General features: G+C 43.5%; 1 protein-coding gene across 22 annotated transcripts in view; it reads right to left on the bottom strand.

Moving 5' to 3' along the window:
- ZMIZ1 (zinc finger MIZ-type containing 1) overlaps positions 1–18,223 on the bottom strand; it is a 375,034-nt gene that overhangs the window by 14,925 nt on the left and 341,886 nt on the right. For 11 of the 22 annotated variants that reach the window (XM_083502435.1, XM_083502431.1, XM_083502426.1 and 8 more), the window contains 12 exons: positions 17,303–17,520; positions 14,777–14,975; positions 12,460–12,747; positions 11,218–11,400; positions 7,906–8,080; positions 6,236–6,422; positions 3,203–3,413; positions 2,659–2,764; positions 2,325–2,485; positions 1,893–1,960; positions 840–908; positions 6–253 (listed from right to left, as the gene is read on the bottom strand). In XM_083502435.1, the coding sequence (XP_083358561.1) occupies positions 6–253; positions 840–908; positions 1,893–1,960; positions 2,325–2,485; positions 2,659–2,764; positions 3,203–3,413; positions 6,236–6,422; positions 7,906–8,080; positions 11,218–11,400; positions 12,460–12,747; positions 14,777–14,975; positions 17,303–17,520 (2,113 nt within the window). The remainder of the gene's footprint in view (positions 1–5; positions 254–839; positions 909–1,892; positions 1,961–2,324; positions 2,486–2,658; positions 2,765–3,202; positions 3,414–6,235; positions 6,423–7,905; positions 8,081–11,217; positions 11,401–12,459; positions 12,748–14,776; positions 14,976–17,302; positions 17,521–18,223) is intronic. The other 11 variants (XM_083502432.1, XM_083502444.1, XM_083502429.1 and 8 more) reach the window with 3 other exon arrangements.

Below are 18,223 nucleotides of genomic sequence, written 5' to 3'. Positions count from 1 at the left end.
CCCACCTTGGTTACTGTATTCATTGGAATTGTTGCCGCCGGGTGGAGGTGGGATTGAGGGGTAAGGTGATGGGCCTGGACCCAAAGCTGCAATCATCTCCATCACATTAGGCATGATCATCTGGCTGGGACTCATGGTTTTAAACCTCTTGGAAGGCATGCCGTCTGGATCATCTTTGATGTGAATGTCTGACTTGATTGGGACAGGCCTCCAGCTGCATGTTGGGTCAATTGTGACTTCCTCAAACTCTGAGCTGTAAAATAAAAGAGGCGCTCCACACTACTGTGTCTCCTTGATACTGTACACACACACACACCCCGGTAGAAGTTGCCATTCTTAAATTAGGTCCACAAACCCATTATCTGAAAAGCTCTGCTTGGATGGTTCTGAACCAACAAGCATGTCTGTTTACTCAGACAAATCCACAGCAGCATAAGCTCCTTTGTATAGCCTTGCAAAACTAGCTACGCTTTTCTCGGAACAAACATACTTTCCTCTGCACGCCACTTCTCTCATTGGCCCCTTATTATTAGGACTGTCATTGATGGGGTCAGGTTGTTAACAGCAGGTTAATACAAAGTCGCTTTACTGGGCCAAGCAGGCAGCAGATGTGCCACAAGTATAACCCACGGTAGACCTGCTTTGGATTTGAAGTGGCCAATGCCTATTTATTATTTCAGTTTGTTGTCTCTCTTCTCCTTGCTATCAATGTACAGCTCAAAGACCTAAAGCTTAATGGATTTCTGCACTTAAAATCAGTGCCCAGAAAAAACCTCTGGAGTAGAACAGCATCAAAAACAAAGGGATTCCACATTTTCCAATGGTAAAATTACACTTACTTTTGTATAGCGTTCAAAATGCCCCACATATACTGGTCAACCTCCAGGCCCTCCAGCAGAGCTGTTTTACTGGAAGAGAAGATGGCACATTTATTTATTTACAAACATGGGCACACACGTGTTCATGACGCTCTGTAGAACATTTCTAAAAGTCCGTCCCCTGCCCTGAAGAATTTACAAGTAATATTTTTTTCTAATTCTCATAATCTGAATTTAGATTGTATTTACATGGAGTTCATTTTGGTGTGGACTATGAAGGGGTTTAATCAGTAATTCTCAAACAACATCACTTGAGGTCTGTAGAGTGTGCACACTTGTGAAATTCCAAGGAGGGATTGGTGCCTGAGACAAGTGGGGTCTTTTCCCAATCAAAGCAGGAGGAGACTGAACGTTCCTGGTAGTGGGCCTTACTAATTTATGTTGGACTTGTAGAAAACCATCAAATCGCAGCTTCAGATTTTGCAGAAAGGGACAGTTTTAGGTTAAGACAGAGGCTGAAAATATCTTCAGAGAACCTTTTCCTTATCAGCATGCTTCTATGGAACCCTTGTACATCATAAAGGGTACTGCAGAATGTGTAATGGCACACAGTTCACACAGGCATTGGCCAGGGCTCTTTGATCTCATGGTATGAGCTGAAACAGTGCCCTAAAACACTTTCAGCCTTACCCTACATTTTCTTTTCCAGTTAGAGCAAAGACGCAGAATTTGTGTAGTAGTGGTTGGTTTTCTTTTAAACACTACTGTACATTTTGCGTCCTCAATAATTTCGAGCCATTCCCCACACACAAGGATTTCAAAGGAAAAGCCTTTATGCATTCCAAACTATTTGCTCTTCAAATGTCAAATGGGTCACCTCTCGTGAAAAAGAAAATACATATTAAAAATACTGAATTTTTAAAATGGCCTCTCCTATTATTCTCTACATTTTCATGCATCTTATTCAATCATCTCTCATTCTTCCTCCTCTTAAAACATATAATCTCAGTGGTTGCAAAAAAAAGGTTTTTTAAAAAATTCTCACTGCAACTTATAATGAATAGCCACACTTACTTGCATACAGGACACCTCCACGTCCCTCGTTCACAGTTCAGCTGCAAGTAGGATTCCAGATCAAAGCACTGTAAAACAAGACGTCAGTGATATTAGCTACACAACTCTACTTTCAAATTGATTACTAATAATAATAAATTTCAAATTCCTTGGGAATTAATAACAAACGCACTAAGGGGTGAACAAAGAGGACTCATTGGAATTCATGTTCATGCTAAATTTATACTGTTCTGAGGATTACTTTGAATTTGTGATCGACCAGGAAAGAGAAGCCCACACCACCCATGTATGGTGCTCCATTAGGGGCTTGATAGTTCTCCATATTTTGCTGGGGTTTGCTGCATGCTGTCAAGTGCTTGGCAGGCCACAGTGCACATTCAGCTGTCGCAAGATGTGCAGGCCTGCATCAACAGGACAGAAGAAGGCATTTACCTGTACATGTTTGCAGTCGTGGCCTCTTGCCGGAAGCTGGATCCGCCGGAATGTGATCGGACACTTCAGGGACACTTTGATAGCTGTCTGCTCCACTCCGTCCTCACCATTAAGAGTTGCATTGCCAGAGGAGGCTGCCACGCTGCTAAAATTCCTCTTGACTGTTCAAGAAAGATGGCGCAAGGGGGTGAGAATACAATAAATATGGGGCACCATCTTAACGTTGCTGCATGAATTCTGCGCCCCGTATAAAATTCCCGAGACAGAATTGAGTTTCAGCCCTACATGTAGCTCATTCTGTGAGCATAAGCAGAGAAGATATCACTCTACTCACTTTTAGTGATACAGTGCTCGGCTGGAAGGAGGCGTTTCTTTAGTAAGCCCTGAAGTACAGAGCGCACTGATGGCCGGTGTACTAACTGCAATACGAACAAATGTGACTGTGGGGGGAAAGCAAAGAGTCAAAATTAATTCATCTGTGTGGGGTACATCTTCCATTAAACAAATCAGAGATCCTGGCTTTGGGTACTATATTGCATGATGGAGAGGCAGCTACACAGAAAGACACAGCTCCTACCTTTAGGAATCCTCCCACCCGTTAAGATCATTAGGGGAAGCGCAGTGGTTCAAATTCATCCCAAAAGATGCATTCCACTGTCTCTCTAGACAGATGGACGCCAACACCACCTCCCACCAGCCCCAGTAAATGTGGCCATTGAACAGGGATGATGAGAGTGCAGTTTAGCAACATCTGAAGGGCCAGGGGTTTCCTACTAGGGATCTGATGGAAGACTGCATCACACTAAAAGCAACAGCACATTTCTTTTTATACAGCCAAACCACAGAGTCAGCAGCCGCAGCAGGCCTGGTGTACTTACACAACAGCATGCTGTGACGGTAATTTGAATGGTGTTTCTTCCTGGCTGACAGACGTGCTTTAGATGCAGCGGTTTATGCGATGTCTTGTTGTCGCCACGTTCAATGGTAAGCGGAGTTGCGTTGACGCTGACCTGGACTGATGCTGGCCAGTTGGTGTTCATCTGTCTGTCTTCATGGTGATAGCACTTGAACTGTAACTCCAAGTCTGACCTGTTATGCAAGGCGTATGTTTCGGTTGGCATAAGCAACTGCTTTTCATACAACTGGGGCAAATGTCAATTTCCCCTTGTTTCTGAAAGCCGTGGATACATTTTTCTGCCCCCTTAATTTTGTTTTGTGCAACATGATACTCTTTTAAATTATTTGACAAATAAGCACATGATACACATCTTGTATGGGCGGGTTATTTACATAAGGAAGAGTGTGGTGTTGTATATTTTGAGAGTAGTAATAATATCGATACTTTACAGTTCAATACGACTTTTCATATGGTTGACCTCAAAGTGCTTTACGCAAAGGTGGGCTTCTAAGCAGCAGAGAGGGGGAAAGGTGCGGTCAGGAAGGTCCTCAAGAATTAGGATTTAGAAATGAGAAAGTAAAATGTGTTACCATAATCAAAGAGTAAATAGACAGTCTCATCCTGCCTAAATCACATTCCCTTCTGTTCACCAGAAAGCAACACTAGAAAGGTGGCCAGCAGAAAATAATTGACCCAAAAGTAAACACCATGCAGCGAGCACAAGCAGCAATCCTTTCCTGGTTGCCAGTTCAGTGTTTATTGCGAAGAAACACAGGCATTTAAACATGTGTGGTCCAATCACATTTGATTGCTCCACATGTGTTTTTGTCTTTTAAACTTGGGTACATCTTCTGCCTGGTTAAAAAAGCTACATTGTGAATCAGCCCTGAAATGCCACTAAACATGAGTTTGCGTAAGGTATAAGTGCTCATGGCATTCTCACTCTGCTTTAGAAACAGATAAGAAAAACATAGGAAGGTTAAAGATGAACTGAGATTTCATTTTCTCCTAATGTGCTGAAGCATCCAGAAAGAATCGGGATTACGTGTTGAAAGCTGAAAAGAAGAGCTGAAGAATTTGAAAGATGGCAGTCAAAGACAGCAGAGTCTAGAGCTCTGTGATCCCCAAATTCTGGCACATCCAGGGGCCTTTGGAAGCTTTTGCTTTCTGCTGCTCTTAAATGCAGCTTGTTGCAACCAAACTGGGGCTTGCGGTGCTGAAACAAGCCAGCTTAATAACCCATGGCCTGAAGCTGGTATGAATGATGTTGACTCCAGCCAGGATTTAAAGCAGGAATCCTGATTTGAACAAAATGATAAGCTGCACTTAAAGAATCAGAAAGGAGAAGTTTCTGAAGTCCTCCTGGTTACACCTGATGGGATGAAGGAGATTGTGAGCCAAACACCTACTGTGACTTGTGCAGAAGCACAACCGATCAATGTTGGTTTTTGATCCATGCCAGTGGCTATAAAGCCAGTTGCAGCTCTGGCCCATCAAGGGTTGTCCTCCTCCCCACTTGGCTGCCACACAGTGGTGACAGTGTGTCCTGCACACATTGCCAGTGGGCCCCATCATACATTTGGCTCCCTAAAGAACATATGCTTGGCAAGCATAACAAATCCATAGTCCCCTGAAAGGGTGGGCTGGAGAGCCAAAGGTGTATTGGGTTGGGGGTTTTCCACAAGAGCAAATTCCAAACAGATCTCAGCCATACGGTGCTTGTATAAACATAAGAAAACCAACTTGAAGTAGGGAGCCAGGAAGTATTGGTTTTTTGATACGTTTATGGAAATACAATGGGTGGAATGTTGTGGCTAGAATGGGACCTTTGAGTGAAGGGCTGGCTATAAATAACTGAATTAAATACATGTTATTTATTAAACGCTTCAACAGTATTTGGCATACTTATAAATTATATCTACTGGACTGTTTTTGTCTTGCCATTGTGAGCTGCTTTGAGTATTGCTGTGCATGGTAAAGTGACCAAATAAAGCACAACAAACAAAACAATAATAAACATAATAAAGACAGCCTCAGTTACGGTTTCATGTCACTGTATCTCTTGCCACTATGACAGCTGGTGTGTAATTATGGAACAGCCTCTCCATGGAGGCTTACGAGGCAACACTGCTGCAGCTTGTGCTGGAAGCTAAGACCATCTTATTTTCCCAGACTTTTTATTTTTGAGAGCCAAATTTTGATAAGACTGGTGTAATGGTGCTGTGCTATATTTTTAGGCTATTATCCTGGGGTGGTGTTTTTTCCCATTTTGTTAAAAGGCTTTGAGGTGTCCCCCTTCCCCAAGGTATGTATGTCATTAATACTTCGTGTGTATCCAAAGCAAATCTGGTTGCCACAAAGTATGGAGCTACTCTACACTCAAAACCCTAACGCTTGGGTTCCTGGTCTGCCTGCTACTATGGTGGCTGTTAATATATGTGCAATATTAAGATTAAAGCAATAAAATTGTTTCCATGGTGTTCTGTGCTGCCTGGATAACTTGTGCAAGCTAAGAAGATGGATGTGTGCGCTCTCTCTCTGAACAATAGATGAATGAACCACCACCGTCAACTTAAATTCTTAATTTTTTATGTCCTCACAAGAGAATTAAACACAATTTTATATTGGCATAAATTATTTCCAAGAGAAAAGTTGCACGATGCATAAAGTCATAATAAAATCCTGCTGCTATAGCAGAATCAGCTAGAAGCCAAATACTTCAATTTTAGGAAACATCTCCACCAATCTTATTTCACCTGTTCTCAGCAAAGGGGCAGAGTCAGGACTTGTCTTAAAGGTTGTATTGTTGTCTGTTAGATTTCTGAAGGAAGTGTGTACATGCTTCCGAACCACTGATTTAATGCAGTCTGGATGTCAGAATGTGACCCTACTTCCCAAGGCAAAATAGGTTACAGCCTCCCCCCCCCCCCAGCCACCAAAGGAAGAGAGCATCGCGCCTGCTCTTTTGTTCTCAAGCCTTCAAGGTCTGCCCCGCGCCACTTCACAAACCTACCTCCACATTAGCGTCTGATGCACCGTGGGCCGTAGGTGAAAGACATGGTTGCTGACCGCCAAATTGTGTTCCAGCCGGAAGGGCTCTAATACGACCCCGTCTCTCACAGGGAACGTCAAGCGCAGTTCATCGTTATGGTTGGCTGGGATCGAAGAGGGAGAGAAAGCGTGAACTTTCCCTTTAGCATCTGCAGTGCGATAACAACGCATATATTTATACTGGACAATATGACACGGCTCACTGTTCTTTTGCTGGGCTGATCTTACGGCCTATTCTGGCATCACCCTTCCACTCATATGCATGCAGCGAGACTGGGCTCACCCGCACCAGCCTTTCCCCTCTTGACTCCTCTCACCACGCCTATAACGCAATGCTGAAGTTGGGAGTTCTGTATTTATTTGAGCACCTACTATATCTGACTTTACCCATCCTTTGCAAATAACTGCAAACCTGCCGCCCCCCCCGCTTTCATCTTCAAAATAATCCTGTTATATTCCCTCTGCTCCACTGCCCAGAGCAACCCTGTGGGGAAGGTTAGACTGGGACACCATGACTGGCCAAAAGTCACCCAGTGAACACTGAGACACACTGGTTTCCCCAGCCGTAGTTCTAATCTATTACACCATGCGGGCTCTCGAGTCACTTCCCTGCCTTGAGATACAGAACTTGCTTTTGTATAGGGCAGCGAAAAAAGTTTGCAGGTTTGAGCTCACTGTGCACAGGGATGGGGAAGGAGGAAGTAATGTCCTAGTGACCCCGAGGATGAGCAGCCTGTTGCCCCTGAGCCTCAGAGAATTTTATCACAGTCCCACAGGTTTTGGCTTAGAACCCCAAGATCATCTGCTTTCATGTTAAATGATAAATCTAGTTTTCCAGCCCATATGACTACAGAGGTATCTCTAGTTGCATTCCGCTCTTGTTACGGAACGGCACCCCGAAATGGATTAAGTCCACAACTAGAGGTACCACTGTATAGAGATTTGTAAATATGCAGCAACAGCCAAACTCTTAGGTAACAAATACCCCGAAAATACAAATGAAAATAGTGTTTTAAGAGGCTCTTTGGACGTTACATTCCTTCAGGATTGCCGCTTGGCAGAGTGGCTTGCACCTTGCAGCCAAACAGCCAAGATCCTACAGTTACTTGAATACGGGATCCCCCAGGGTCAGGGGAGATCCTGCACTGGCACAACTGTGGAACTGCCTAGTGTGGCTGTCCTATAGTAGCAAGAGTGAGAGAGAGCACTTGAGAACCTGGCCCAGTGTCACCCAAGGAGACTTTAAATAAGGCAAATAAAGGAATATATAAGTGGGAGGGGGGAATCCACCCTCCATTTCCCATTGCTGTACACTGCAGATCTCTTCCTCCATTATGACAATTTCAGCCTGATTCTATCTACTTTTATCCAGAAATAAGCTCTACTGATTTTGATTAGAGTTGCTTCCAGACAAGTATGCCAAAAACTGAAGCATTTATGTTTTCTTCTATTTAGTTAACCTTTCGTAAGGCTGCCGGTCACCCCATGTATCAACGGGCAATCAACATTTCTGTCTAGAAGGCAGCAAACAGGCTGGTATTTATTGAGCAAAGTTTCTGGGACATGCAGTTTGTGGAAAGGAGAAAGCAGGGTTACGGGAAAAACTTTGAGGAAGCTTCATTTGCTACTTACTTGGAGGTGGTGGTAAAGCATTGATATTTGGTTTAATGTCAGGTGGGAATGGCGGTTTGACATCTTGATTAGGGGACAGGTATGGAGGAATATTGCTCCCTGGAGTCATAGGTGGCGTGGGGTTTCCTGGAACAGGTGAGTGAGGGTAGTTCGCCACAGGAACAGGCCTTGATGGCTGCAAAATGGTAATTGCAATTGAAAAGAGAAGAGAAGAAAATTATTGCAAGTGCCCCACAGCAGTGGAATGTGAACTAAAACACCAGGCGATGCGAACATAGACGTATTAACACAACACGCAATGACACAGGGAAGGGCTGTACAACTCTTGATCCACCATGTCAAATGAAGCCCACCAGCCATATGTGGCAGCCAACCAGGGACTTAATCAACACCCTATTTTGCTGCCTGCCTGGGATACTATAGTGCTTACATTTAAAATAGGAAGAAGCAACAGCTTCTGGCTGGCCACAATACAAAGCTGATGAGCGCACTTTGCTTGGTGGATTAAGCTATGCAAGCCTAACACAGGGAGATCTATAATTTGAGAACATTAGGACTTCCTGGCAGCTCTTGTCAAGCTGAGAAAGCTATTGCTCGAAATGTCACCGTAATCACACAATTACATTTTCTATAAGTAACAACCGCAAAACAGTTAAGAAGCGGGCCTCCAAAACGGTGAAAAACAGGAACACACTGAGGGGAAATAGAAACAGATGTCTGGTGAGTGGAATTATAACCACAAAGTCCTGATAAGCTGAGGCAGAGTCTTGCAACAAAGCAAAGAAATGGAAACAGAAAAAAGTCGGCATTTTTAAAATGGAAGGAGATTCCGCTGTTCCAAGAGGGAAGGTGCTCACGAAGAAACTCACAAGGAGGACTCTGAGGAAAGGATGGCAGCACTCAGGGGAATAACACACAAATGAGAACATAGAAGGTGGCAGCTGTTAAAATGGCAGACACCCACAGTCAAACAGAGGCAAAGGTAAGAAACTCATTGTCTCAGAAATTACGTCCATCAAACCCATCATAGAATTCAACGCAACAAAGCTATTACAGTCCAAAGAAGCATACCAACTGGGGAAAATGTCCTGAGGAGAGTGGGGAGCCAACAGACAAAGAATTGCTTCCAAGTGGGCAGGAAAACAAGCTGTGGTGGATTCCAGGAGAGCCAGCCCTCAGTTAATCTTTCCTGCCTTTGACCACAAGGTGGAGCCATACCCCTTGGTGATTACCTTCATTACCCAATGAGAGAAACTGCAGCCGCTGCCTCTCTCTTAAAGTTTAGTTACAAATTACTGCACACTTTGACCTTATTATGCTGTTTCCTCACTCCTGCCACCATCGTCCAGTGATGTGGGTGTGGAAACACATGTACTACACAAAACAAAGCTGGAAGGAAATAACTCAGTATGGCGTGAATGTTTTAGTGACTCCTTGCTCCTTATAACCTCCATGGTCAGTGGGCTCCTCTCAGATTAGTTATTGTTACTTATTACGCAGAAACTGGCTAAATGACTCATCAGCTCAGCATTGTGAGAAGCTCAACAACTTAAACCCTAAACAAAGTTCAACAACTTCAATCCTAAAAAAAGCTCTACAAACTTTGGGGTAAAATTATTTAAAAAAACTCAACTTCAATCCTAAAAAAGGTTAACAACTTTGGTCGGCCCTTCACTTCATCACATCTGGCCCTCTTTGAAAAAAGTTTGGACAGCACTGGTGTATGCTGACACCAGACAAGTGGTGGAAAGAAAGCTGGTCTCCCCTAAGCCACAGTTAGTTGGATGGAAGCAATGCCTCCCAGGAGTGATCCTGGTACTCTTTTGCATGTTTTACACCTCAGAAAGGGGAATGCTTTTGGCCAGGGGTGCTAACCTGAGGGAGGCCTTGCAGATGTTGCAAGACAACAACTTGCACCATCCCTGACTAGAGAGGGGGGGAAATTCAGTTCAGTTCCCATTTAAGAGTGAAGTTTCCCAATTCACCCTTTCAGAAACAATGTCAGGACTGGAACAGGGGCATCCTTCAAAATTTGCATGCCTCTGAATTTTGAAATGCAGTTCTCCAGGCAAGTAATGTGTAGAAAAGTGCATATATCACGAGTCTGTATAACATACATGAATGCATTATATTTGGGGAAATTGTTTTGGGAGTGCAGCAGCATCCAGAGAGAGGAAGGATGGTCACCTCTGCTTTACCCTCCAGGATTCTGCATGAAAATAGGGACATTTGAATGGGGTGCTCCTATGTTCATGAGGAATGTTGATAGTAATTGCTGGTGGGGCAGAGACAACCAGTGGAGATGGAGGTCCTTTGGTAGCAAACCATCTGCTCATAATGGTCAATGAAGCACCAGAAGGAACTTGGAAGAACAGCATTGCCCAGGAATTATCTTGGATTCATCATGACTCCCAGACAGCTTTGATGCTCCATCATCCCATATACAGAACCATGTCATCACATCCATCCACACTGTAGTACATGGCAGAGAGAAGTGGAGAAATGGTTCAACATCCCTGGGCTGGTACATTTTACACCATGGCTACTGTTGTCCTTACTATTTTAGAAGTGTTCTAGGACATGGAAACTTGACAGGTAATTGTGATAGTATCACTCCATTTCTTAATCTCACAGATATACAAACAATGCTGGCAAATATACAGATAAGCAACAGTTGTTTTATGAAACTTGAGAAAAAGAGATACAAACGTAAGTCAACAGGAACTTACTACTATTTCAGGGTGGCCCAGCTTTTCATACCAAGTAGGCCACAAGAGTACATGGACAGGGAACCCGCAGGCCACACAAATACGTGGGGGGGGGGGCAAGGGAACTAGGCAAAAATATGACCATCCCCTCCAGCCCTTGCGCTGACTTCCCAAAGCCAGGAAGGCAAGGCACCAGGCTCTTGCAGGGTCCTAGAGCCTTCTGCGTTATTCCCAAAGCTGGGAAAGCACTAACTGGGCTTTGGGAAGGAGACAGGACCCTGTCAGACCTCCTTCCTAAAACCCAGCACCTTCTTACAAGAAAGGCATCAAGGGCTGCCAAAAAGACATTGAGGGCTGTATGCAGCCTGTTCTAGTTGCAGCCTGATTGTTTGGGTGTTGTTCAACTAAGATTTACTCAGAGTAGGCCCATTTAAATTAATGGCCCTCAGTCGTGTTCATTAATTTCAATGGGTCTAGTTTTAAGTAAAATCTAGTTGAATATAGCTCCAAATAGTCACCTATACTTATTTACAGATTTCAGAATGGAGCTTGTGAACTCCGCTTAATTCCTAAGAGATGGAGATGAATGAAGGATCACTCTCACCTTGTAATACTGTCCCATGTTGACCGTTGGAGGAGGATATTGCCCTGTGTTTTGCTGGTTTGGCATCCTTTGTCCAGGGTAGTTGGGTGATGTCAGGGGTCTGGGAGGGTTGGGAGCTGGGTATTGACCAGGCTGGGATGGAAACTGGCTATTTGGTCCATACTGCTGGTTTCCATAGTTTGGCTATTTTGTAAAAAAGGGAAGGCAAATTAGAAAGTGCACCTCCAGCTGAATGCAACTGATCTCCCTATGTAGTGGAATTGACTTCAAACAAAAATGATCACAAGCCAATGGTTTGACTTCATTATACCTTGGCTGACACTTTCAAATGTTAGTGTGGTAATTAAAAACCTAAATTGTTTAATTGCCAGGCTCTGCTGAATACTAGCAAGTCCCATCAGCCCAATTGGAGTGCTCAGGCCAAGAAAGTGATGTTTCTGATAGTTTTAAGTGTAGGGCTTAAAAGAAACATTGATTTATAAAAATGGGATAAAATCCAGTCAAAGCGGAGCACTTTAAAATCCAATACTGAAAAACTTCCTAAAATTTCTCTCACTGAATTCAGTGGGATTTAAAAGTGCTTAACTCTGATGTGGACTGTTCCTATTATAAACGATGAGGCATAATTTACTCACCATCAATTATATATTTTACAGCACCACAAAAACACTGATTTTCAGGAAAGGCAGTATAAAGCACATATAAATCTTAATAGCAGTGCACATTCTGGAGACCTAAAATATATAACCACATATATAGCTGTGGAGTTGTATGCCTCACAGAGTAAATTAAATTACCATCAACACACACACAGCCATGTATTAAATTTCAGTGACTGGTGCATAAATCATGTGTGAGTTTTTTTTGCAAATTATCATCCATATAATGAAATACTACTACTACTACTACTACTACTATATATATATAAACATAATAAAACATTACATGTTAAAAGGCCTCCCTATATAGGGCTGCCTTCAGATGTCTTCTAAAGGTTATGTAGTTACTCATCTCCTTGACCTCTGACGGGAGGGCGTTCCACAGGGGGTGGGTGCCACTACCGAGAAGGCCCTCTGCCTGGTTCCCTGTCGCTTCACTTCTCGCAGGGAGGGAATTGCCAGAAGGCCCTCAGTGCTGGATCTCAGTGTCCAAGCTGAATGACGGGGGTTGGCCACACTCCTTCAGAAACACATCATCTGTATAGCATGCATAAGAGCAGGAGAAGCCTCTGCTGCTACTCACCTCTCCTGGATACGGTCTCTTCATGGCCTGCATAGGCAAAGACTGGGGACGCGGGCCAGGGTAGGCTTGCTGTGGCATCCTTTGCCCGTGGTTGAAGGGATTCATTCCAGGCGGCCTGGGCTGGTTCATGCCCATAGGTGGCCCACTCATACTGGAAGGCGTCATGCCCGCTCCCATACTGGCAGGGTTCATGCTGCCTGGCATGGAAGCCGGGCCACGGGGGCCAGGCTGGTTCATGAACTGGCTGTTATAAGCCTGAGTTGGACCCATCTGGAAAGAGGAACAAACCTTCAACAGAAGAAGAAAAAAGAATAAAATGCGACATGCATTTAAAATGGGAGGGGGAGCCAAGTTGAAGGGAGTCAGGGATATGTCGCATTTTAAAATCAGCAAATGGGGAGGGCGGTAGCGTTCCTCCGCCTCTATTTCTGCTTGCGGCAGGTGTAACTGGAATTCTAAAAGTGACTAAAAAGTATGCAAAAGTTAGTAAGTTTCTCAGAGCCATGGGAACTCCATGTTGTGGCCTGTAATATATGTTGTACACGTTTACTTTCGTTCTGTGGTACTTCAAAATAAACTCATAATAAGTATACGTTGTACACTTACTATGAGTTTATTTTGAAGTACCACAGAACAAAAAGTAAAGGAATGCACCACTACCTACTATAGTTGGGTTTTTCAAAAGGGATAAAAAGTCATGAGGTAGGTTTTGGGAGCAGAACCTGTGACATTCTGCATGTTCTCTATCACTGAGCTTCCCCCATTCTTGGAGAATCGTCCCCTCTTACTTTCCTCCATTTACTCCTACACTCTTCATCCTGTGGTTTAACCCATTGTCATCCCATAAGAGGACCCACACTCTTATTCCAACAATTGTGTTGCCCAAATCTGATAGTCCTCCCTCATGTCTCTTTCCATCTCCTTCAGAACTTCTTTATGCTTTTGCCTAATAGTCCTTCTGCATTGGCAGGTTTTCACAGCTCTCTGGATGTCATTGGCTTTGCTGCTCTGATGTCACAGAACAACTCACCAGCTGAATGCTTTAAAGGCTACACAATCTAAATTTTGAGGTACATAATCAAAACTCTTTTAAACTGAATTGCTTCATCTAATGTAGTAAACCACTAACTTCCAAAGATTTCTTTGTCAGTGCACAATGCTTGAATGGTCTCCAAGACAAGACATTGAACCCTTCTATTCATGTATGTTTTAGAAATGAAAGGGAAGAAATGCCACTGCTTCTGTTATAGGTCAGGTGGTTGTATTTTAGAGTAAAGGGCTCAGGAGCAAAGGTCTAAGACTGGCTTACAGGGTGAAAAAAATCTCCTAGGTAAAGAAAACATAGCTCTGATGCAAAACTTCAGGCCAGCCATCAAATGTATACAAGAGACTTTCTCTCTCTTGCTTAATCATAGAATCACAGAATTATAGAGTTGGAAGGGCCCCAGAGGATCATTTAGTTCAGCCCCCTGCAATGCTGGAATATGCATTTGTCCCATACAAGGATCAGACCTGCAATCTTGGCATTTTCAGCAACATGCTCTAATCTAGGTATGAACTTTTTATTTCTCAGGCCTCTCTTCCAGGACCCTAAATGAGTCTAACACTTAAGATACAGGTGGTGATGCTTTCTTTTCACTAGAAAGGGGAGCTTCATAGGTTTACAAGTAAGTAAGTTCCTGGTGGTGAGCTAGGAAGCTGCAGAAAACATTGGGTTCAAAGAGCGGCTGAGCAACTAGAAGCTGGGTGTGTTAGCAGCAAAGATAGGCCATCTATAATAACCAACATATATATTCAGGAACATTTCTGCCCCTTTAATTATTTGAGATATCTAGAGAGGGCTTTGCCCTTCCTTCCTTTTGTGATGCAAAATCTTCAGAACACGGCTCTTTGTGGTAGCCTTGTTTATAACTCTAGAACCAACATCCCAGGAACCCCTCTAAGCCATCTCATTACTAGAGGTCTGGTTGTTTCTCTTGGGTTTTAAAAGTTATGGTGTTTCTTTACTGCTTTCTTTGGTTTTAATCTGTTACACATTTATTAATTATGGTTTTTCCCTCTATTTGACTTTATAGTTCCAGTTGTGACTGACGGTATATTTAACTTGTCAACCTTTTTTCCAGAAAGGGTGATTAATGTATTTAAGAATTAAAGAAAACGAAGGAGCATTTCCATCCAGCAATCACCTGCTTCTTGCATATGCAGTACATTCCAGAAAATGGGCCAAGTTTTTGTAACTTGAAGTTACCAATTATGCCTAAAGCATAATAAAGGGGAAATGACTCTATGCATAATGGGAGTAGCCTGGTTCTCTTACCGGTCCATACTGATTCATTTCCTTGTTCTGTGTTTCCTGAAGGGCGGCAACTGTTGCTGTGGCTGTAGCTGTGGCTGTAGCTGCCGCTGCTGCAACTGCAGCAGCGGCGGCAGCAGCGGCTGGTTGAGTGAAATCAGCAGGCGGCCTGGTGTGGGGTGGCATCCCCATTCCTGAAGGATTATTAGGGCCTCCTGGGTAGCTAAAAGAGGGAAATGCAATTAAAAGGCATCAGTGTTCGAGCTTGCATTTGGGACTATAACAGAAACAATACGGGGGGGGGGGGGAGAGATGTGCAGAATGAAAGTGAGATGCTACAGTTATATACCAATATTTGATAATCCCCGTACAGAGTTTAGGGAATTCTGCAACTGCAGCATAACTCTGGATGCTTTCAAGTAGAATGTTTCCCCCCACAGAATTGAGTCACTTTATACTTCTCTGCTGATTTCTTCTGCTACTTTAATTCTCACACCTCATTCCAGGTGGCAATCCTTTGCAAATTCCCCTCTTCTCCCCTCCCAAGAGTATCCACTGCAAACGTACTATTTACATTCATGCTCAATTCCCAAACCCACCCCAGTCCCAGCTTTCTGATTGTTTTTGTTCCCTTTCATGAATTCTGTAATCCCCATCCGCTGAGAACTTTTGCAGGGAATTGCTTTTATCCATTTGCCTATTTTCTCAGAAATGTGGTGGCTCCAGAAAAATTCACCAGGCACCCCATCTTCAGGCAACCTGGAGGAAGGAAGGGCTTTCCCTCCTCAGTGGGGGCAATGACAGCACGTTGGGGTACTTGGTAGGTCTAGGTGTGCCAATATGTATTGATGACAACATCAGTCTGCATAAACATAAATCAACGAGGCGTGCCTGAATTGTTTCTGAACGATGCAGATAAATATAACCATCTCAGACCAATGTTTTGTCAGATGAATTTTCTGTGGTGACAATTCGAACGCAAGCACAGTATTGTTGGGCCTCAGATTCAGTCACATTCAAAGATCATTCTCTCATGCAAAGCAGCAGTACTTGTATCCATCAATATCCTTCTCCTCCTAGCTTAGCAAAATGTTAATCATGGCTAAACTGTGGTTTGTGTCACAATTTCAGAGTTAATTAAAACTTTATTTTAGGTGTTTATTAGAGTTAATTGATTGACCTAAGTCATTTGCAAATCATTTCCTGCTACTGTGATTAATTTCCCTCTGAGTCTAGACAGCCTTTTTTTTTTAAAGCAACTATGTAGCTATACTAGGCATAGTTAACTGTAACCCCTTCAGACTTTTTGCGTAAGCAGGGGGAAGAAATTGACAGCATGATTATCCATTAACAGTACACTATACTGTTAAGGCTCCAGCTCCTATGCTTATGTCACCCTCTTCTTTCACTGTTTTTTTCAAGAATGCCCTAAAGCTGGGACTGTGATTTTTATTCCCTTATTGCAAAGGTGATGAACAATAAGAAAAGTGAAATTTCAGTAAGCTAACCATCTTATAACTATATATAGTTTAGGTTCAAAGACCCCATAACTACATAACTTTCAGTAAGACAACCATTTTATAACCATATTATAGAAGGACTATAATCTCTCTAGCATGTCAGATTTATGATAGTATGGGTCTCTTGGGGTCTGATCAGATTAAGAGACTGGAAGTGGCCCTCAGGTTTGCCTGTTCTTTTCCTCACCTTGGGATGATAAGTGAGCAACCAAACCAGAAATCACCAGACTTTTATTTCCATATGCAGTCTCCATGTCCTTGTGAAACAGAATTTGATTGTTATTTCATAAGGCCAGGAAGATCCAATATTCAGATTAATGTGGTTGGTCCTTCCCACAGTGAGGAGTAGGCAAGAGAAACATGTGACTCCCAATCTCAACATAGGCATGAAGTATCAGCTGAATAGGCTAACTGCCAAGAGTTTCCTCTGTATACATCTATATGAATATGGCATTCACTACTAAATGTGGACTTTAAACAGGGCTGGGGAACCTGTGGCCCTCCATATTCCTGGACTACAACTCCTATCATCCCTGACAACTGTCCATGTCAGATGGGGCTGATGGGAATCTCTCATTCATAGTGTCTGGAGGGCCCTGGGTTCCCTATCCCTGACTTTAAGAATGGATCAGGCAAGTTCACAGAGAATCAATCCATTGGTGCCTATTAACTGTGAGAATTACATGGATCCTCCATCTACAAAGGCACTGTATCACCCTATTCTGGATGTTAGGGGAAGCAACAAGAAAAGCTCATTAGCATCATGTCCTGTTTGTGCCCTTCCCAAAGGCATCCGACTGACAATTGCTGAGAAAAGAATGCTGGGTTGGATCTTGCAGGTGAGTTTTTATTTGCATGTCTTATCGAGCGGAGGGAGCGTGATATGCCTCTCAGACATGTGTATGTGGTCCATGTGTTGTATGGCAAAGGACCTTGTCATTTAAGCTGCTCCTGCTTAAAATACATCCATTCATTGCCTACTTACATGCCTGAGAAGTGCCAAGTTCTATTCTACATAAACCAGCCTTACCTTCCCCCAAAGCCTCCACTCCCTGGGTAGTTGGGCCGCCCATACATGCCCGGTTGTATGTACGGCTGATTGGAGCCTGCCTTGGCCGAGAACTGCTGTTGCTGCCCAGCAAACTGAGGTGAATTCATGCCAGGATTGCTGGTAGTCATCCCAGAAGCCATGGGATTTCCTCCTGGGTTCATAGGATTGTTAGCATTTGCCATAGGATTTCCCAGCACCTGGTTGAAAGAAGAAGAAAAAATGGAAGTGGCATCTGAACAGTTCTGACAGCTCTGATAGCAGCACTCATTCCGTTACAGGAGGTGTAACTCTGTGTCAGGCTGTATGCTTTTGTGCAGACAGTTGCAACTTCAATCTCTGGCAGATCCAGAGAAAGGATCTTTGGAGGGACCTGGGGTGGGGGTGGGGAGCCTGATATCTTGAAACACTGCTGTGGACCAATGGACCAATGGCCTGACTCTGTCTAAGGCACCTTCCCTTATTGCTCACCCTTATTATCTCAGGTCCCTACCTATCCAGTGGTCTTAGAGCATGGGCTATCTGGAACCACATAAGAGTCCCCAGAACCCCAGATGACTAAATTCAGTCTTGGTGATTCCTTATTTTCTCCTCTAGAATCTCCATGGTCCACTAATGTGTTTTACATTTGCAAAGCAAGAATGCAAATTCAGGATCTCTCAAAGGTTAAATATATAATGAATTGGCATTAAGTGATCACTCTTGCTTCAGAACATAAGGAACGTGTTGCAGAATAAGATCAAGATGCACCTAGTGCAGCTTTAGTTTATTTTTAAATCCCATCAACCAGCAATTACTAGGTTATCCACTCGAAATCCCCTGGTGGACAGCGGTCTACCTTCTGCTCATACCTGCACTGAAAGATCCTAAGGCTACAGGTCTTGTTGCCTTTGAGAGCATGGG

This window comes from Podarcis liolepis, assembly GCF_965112155.1.
Source record: "Podarcis liolepis genome assembly, chromosome: 5".
Lineage (NCBI taxonomy): Eukaryota > Metazoa > Chordata > Lepidosauria > Squamata > Lacertidae > Podarcis > Podarcis liolepis.
The sequence above is the reverse complement of the archived record's forward strand: the minus strand, read 5'-3'. Positions and strand labels throughout refer to the sequence as shown.